Raw genomic sequence first — 5,513 nt, forward strand, 5'->3', positions numbered from 1 at the left:
AGACTTGTGGACTTCAACTCCCAGAGCTTTGCTGGCCGAGGAACTCTGGGAGTTGAAGTCCACAGGTCTTAAAGTTACCAAGGTTGGAGACCACTGCTCTAATTGAACTGTATTATGAGGTTCAGGCAATAAAGTGGAGGGCTCTTAAGTTCACGCACATCATATTTTGGAGATTATGATATCAAATGTTTTTGCATTGATGAAGATTGAGTATTGTAGCGTTTAACACTACATGCTAAATTTAGCCTTTGAATTCATCAACATGAGAATGAAGTTCAAATGAAATTATTTAAAGATGCATTTAGGCATTCAATGTTCAGTCCCTACTCCGTAACTGTATTATTTGATTATATGTGTGTTAAAAGAATATTATGCCAGGGGTATCTAGTTATGTATACTGTATATTTCACTTTAAATATTAGCATAACCAAAAATATTTTGGGATAACTAATACAAGTTCTAGAACTTCAGTCAAGTATAAGGCACAGTATTATTTAATAATTAATGATCATGTCCTTATTCACAGAAGTTCAATCTTTTGGTCCAAAGTTTTGTTTCACTAAGTTACTGCATTAAAAAATGTTCTCTGTATTAGATTTCAAATACCATGTAATGCTTGTAAGTAGAACTGACCTATTCAAACGATAACAGGATAATTATGATAACTACAAAGAGTGCTATCATTGAAAATATCATTTATCAATTCTGTGGTCCCCATTATTCATGCATTTTACATGTTGCAAATACAGCAACTTCAAAGAATAATAATCCAGAATAGCTACATTCTTGATAATTCATGCTCACTTAATAAAATATTACTAATAATCATAATGAAAGGATGGTTATAAAAGTGGAAAAATGTAAAAATTTATTCCAAGGAAAATTAACAGGCTACACAAATAAATTTTGGTAAATGCAACTTTATATTGAAATCCACACATCTGTATCTTAAAGAAGGAAAGATTCACAGACTCAAATGTCTTTCTAAGGTACTAGAAATCATATTATATGCTTTCACAAGTTAAAATTGAAGTAATTTGAAACAACTAATACACCAAAAATGTGCAGAAAGTATCAACAAGACTGTGCCTTCAGTAGAATAAATCTTTACACATTGTGCAAGTTATCTTACTAAGGCTGAGGTCTTCCCATGACAGCTGTCTTAAAAATATAAACACACATAGACTGCCTGTGTTTCTCAGAACAAACTAGAATGGGCAACACATTTAGAGTGACAAAAAATCATATCATCCTAGCAATAGGCATATTAATCTGGGGGAATCATGGAATAAAAATAGGATTTAAGTGATGTTTCATGCATTCCCAAATGACAGAGTGACCGTTTCATTTTTCTTTGCTAAAATACTGAACAAAATGGAAGATACTAGATAATCCTTTAAGGCAACATGTGGTATATTCCATGTAAGGATTACTTTTTGACATTACAATTAGATAATCTCATTTATGTTGCCTATCTAATCGATATCTAGCTTTTGAAAATATAAAATGGGTCTAATCAATATTAAATCAAATTACACTTTTTAAAAAAAAGACATAAAAAGGAAATTAACAGAGAATACAATTATATGCATGTAATATTTCGTCCAAAAGGGAAGAATTTTAAACAAAAAAGAATATACTCAGAGAACATTAAAATTCTTTAATTTAAACAAAAGAGGCGTGGAGGAAAAACCTAGAAGACAGAATTGGCTTTGGAATGTTCCTCTAAACAAACAAAGGATGAAAATTCAGCACTACATGGCACATCATTTCCCATCAACTACAGGACTTAAGTCAGTCCCTAGATTTTAGTCTTCAAAAAATAGTAATCATATGAAATAGCTGAAAGGTCATCCAGTGCCTAAAATTAGTTTTATCAACATATTAACCTTATGTCAAACTAAATTGATTCAGATGTCCAATGCTAACCTTTGTGATGGTCTTACTTTACATCATGGTATATATACAGCATTTAGTGCTGATATATCTAACACCTACTACTCTCTGAATCATTACTAGATTTCAACCATATCAAAGCATTTTAGAGCAATGGATCAGTCCTTTATCTTTAATTACAAACCTCCCCAATGGTCAGCAAGAATAAATTTAGATTTCAAAATAGGATTTAATGATGAGCTATTGCAAAGATGGCAGAATATTGTTGCCCAAATCCTTACAATTGCTGACATTCCTCTTTTAATGCTGTTCTCTTCCTTCTCCTCTTCTTCTTCTTCTCAAGACATGGCAACAGTAAACCCACAATTGCTTAGTAGAGAAGGGTAGTGTTTTCACATGACTAAAGATTTTACAGATGCTCCCTCATATAACACAGTAAGGTTCCCTTGGTAACCTGGATTTTCTGCAGTAAAGAAGGGTTGTGCTGAAACAGCGCCTCAGCTCTCTGTTGGAGAAAATGCACACAAAAGGATTGATTCCAGCTTGGGCAAAACTCATCCAAACAGCAGCTGTTAGAAATCCCCCAGGAACCACAGGGCCTCTTGCAAAAACTCTCCAGTAGCAGGCAACCAGATAGGGCCCCCACAAGGTGAGAAAGAGGAATGTCATTATATAGAACATTCTACTGATTCGTTTTTCCATTTTGAACTCATCCAAGACAAGTAGCCTTCTCCTGCTTGTGGTGTTGGCATTTTGCCGGATCCCCAGCAAGGTAGGTGGCGTGGGGCCCCTTCCAAATCCAGCCAGCCAATTTGCAGCCGCTTGACCACTGGCTCCAGGACCATGAAATGTCCAGTTCTGGCTCACTGCAGCAACAAACTGAACTGGCTTCATTTTCCTGCGATCATGAACAAAAAAAATCAGCTTGAGGTAGACAAGCTGTGTGGCTAGAAGGATGAGAGCAAGCAGCAGCATGAATCCCAGCGAATCATTGGCTCTAAAGGAACGATGCTGAAAGGTACACTGGTCTTCCTCCCTAATAAAGGAATAGGTGCCCACATCCAATACTGGAGGGAAAGCCATAGCTACAGAGAGGGTCCACACCATACAGATCACTGCCAAACAAGTCCAAAATGACAGTCTTTTTGTATAAAAGCGATGGTGGGCAATAGCTAAGTATCTGGTGACGCTTATGCAGAACAGCATGAAAGCTGTGTGGAAACAGGACAAAACACCCAAGAAGGCAATCACTTTGCAAGTGAGGGTCCCATACGTCCAAGACGATCCATTTTTCACGGAAGTAAAAACAAATGGGAAACAAATTGCAGATCTGAGGATATCTGAGCAGCAAAGATCCAGGAGGAAGTAATAAGGAGCTCTATGCAAGGACTTGTCTTTAACGAGCAAAATGGAGATCAGGAGGTTCCCTACGACGCTGACTCCTATGATGAATCCCAGAGAAGTCAATTTCAAAAATGCTGTCAAAGGGGAAAGATTTTGCAAAATGTTGTCAGCTGCATGGCTGTAGTTCGCCATAGATGGATGGAAGATAAGAAATTTGCCTTAATCAAGTCTCGTGATCTATATATATGAATAATAAAAAATAGATCCATACATCTTATTGTGAATGTATTCCAAAAGCAGGTCTGATTTGGGATTTAGTTACATAGTATGTTCTCTTTTCTTCAGATTCATTGTGCCATCAAAATATCTGGAAGAAAAAAAAATCAAGCCATCAGGCCTTAAGTCAACATACAAATAATGCCAGGATGTGCTAACCAACATGTTAATTTATGGAGAGCCAAAGGAAGTTGCAAGTTGGAGTACTATTATTTGTTTGAGGGAAATTCAGTGATAATTGCACATCTACTATGCAATGCTTTAGGTTTACAATCCTCACAATCCCTCAGATTATTTACAGTTAAATCTCTGGGCAAGGTAAGAAACCTGTACTTTCCCTACTTCCAAACAGCTGGATTCATACAAGATATTTCCAAGTACTGTTGACACTGGTATATTTTGAAAATAAAATGGGAAGGAAGTCCGTTGAATAGCTTTGTCATGTCCATCTTTTCTGTTTGATGTGCCTTAAGGCAGATGCTGGGCTGGTGATGGAATACATCCAAAAGAAACCCTGCAGAATGTATGTTTTCTAACTCAGCTTCCAAAGGCATATAATCACACCCTGCTAGTTCATCCACCCTGAAAGAAGATTACAGAAACACAATCTTCCCAGTGATTTGGGTTCAACCCCTCCTCAGACTAGTAAATAAATGCCTGTGCTAAAGAGTTGACAGCCCTGTGTTTTATGGGCTTTTGTGTCCTCTTATGATATAGAGGTGGGGAAAAGCAGAACTATACTGAATATACCCAGGGAGATAGTCATGTGTGTCCAGGAAACATACCTCAGGAAAAAAAACATCTCATTCAGACAGTTCCCACCCAGATTATCACAAAATGCAAAGATCCATATTTGGACCATTGAACTTCCGAATTTGTTTTGATGGTCTCTCCCAGAAACAGTTCCTGAACCTAGAATAAAATGTCCTGCTACTTCCAGGGATTTGGGGAAAGCCATTCAAGGCGGTGGCAGGCAAGGTTGCTTGTTTGCCTCTTTCCCAGTAGTGTTCCTCCCTCCTCAGGTTTACAACATTGCAGCCAAGAAAAAGCATTTCCACCATTCCACCATCCAGGAATTTTGCCTGCCTGCCTGCTTGCCGCTGCTGGTCGGTAAACAAGAGCTCGATCGGATTACGACAGCATTGTTCCAAAAACAGACACATCAACATTAACACAGATGAGCCTCCATCAATCAAATAAACCCACCGATCCCGCGAAATATGCCTCCCCCCCCCCGACCTCCAGTCCCTCTTCCCACTACATCCACACGGCGTGGAGAGGCCAGCAGATGCCTGGGGTCTGCTTTACGGAGCCAAGCGCTTCACCTGGTGGGGGGACATCGGCTCTCCGCCGCCGACTTTTCCCTTCATTCGCTAATTCAGAAATGACTCCCCCCCCCCAAGAAGCCCCCACAACACCGGATCAGCTTAAAGAATAGAGGGAGGGGGTCCATGTAGCCCCGCTCCGACTGCTACGTCGCATCTCCCCCTCCTCGGGCAGATAAATCCCGGGTCACACACATCCACGCGCGCCGCCTTCCCCTTATACCTGTAGGTGATGGAGAAAGGGGAGATAGAGAGAAGCCCCCCCTCCCTCCCCCCTCCCTAGATCTTCTTCTTTCCACTTGCTGGTGTTTTCATGTCTTGATTTATTTCTTTATTTCCAGGGCTCAGCCGTCGCTCAGGCTCCGGAGTCGGTGGTCTCAGCCGGCGCATGCTCAGTGAACATCCTCGAGCGCTTAGTCTCGTCTTCCCCGTCGCAGCCACACGATCTCTCCCACTAACGCAGCAGCAGCGGCAGTCAGGTAGTCAGTCGGTGCCCCGTCGCCGCCGCTCCGAGGAGCAGCGGGAGCAGTCAGGCAAGAGTCCGGGGCGGTGGGCGAAATGTCTGTGCTGCCGCCGCCGCCGCCGCCGCCGCCGCCGCCAATCTCGGCTCCGAGTCCAGCTGGCGCTTTAATCCCGACGAGCCCGGAGCAGATGTGGCTTGCTTGGGAACTC

At 41.0% G+C, this 5,513-nt stretch overlaps 1 protein-coding gene across 1 annotated transcript in view; it reads right to left on the reverse strand.

Moving 5' to 3' along the window:
- Nucleotides 1-853: 853 nt before the first annotated feature.
- Nucleotides 854-5,513, reverse strand: part of GPR85 (G protein-coupled receptor 85) — a 4,842-nt gene continuing 182 nt past the window's right edge. Inside the window, exons 1-2 of the mRNA XM_032222164.1 lie at nt 5,065-5,513; nt 854-3,607 (exon numbers count right to left, since the gene is read on the reverse strand). The exon at nt 5,065-5,513 is cut by the window's right edge and continues 182 nt beyond it. Coding sequence (XP_032078055.1) covers nt 2,320-3,432 — 1,113 coding nt within the window. The 5' untranslated portion in view covers nt 3,433-3,607; nt 5,065-5,513 and the 3' untranslated portion in view covers nt 854-2,319. The remainder of the gene's footprint in view (nt 3,608-5,064) is intronic.

This window comes from Thamnophis elegans, chromosome 7, assembly GCF_009769535.1.
Source record: "Thamnophis elegans isolate rThaEle1 chromosome 7, rThaEle1.pri, whole genome shotgun sequence".
In the NCBI taxonomy this organism is placed as follows: Eukaryota; Metazoa; Chordata; class Lepidosauria; order Squamata; family Colubridae; genus Thamnophis; species Thamnophis elegans.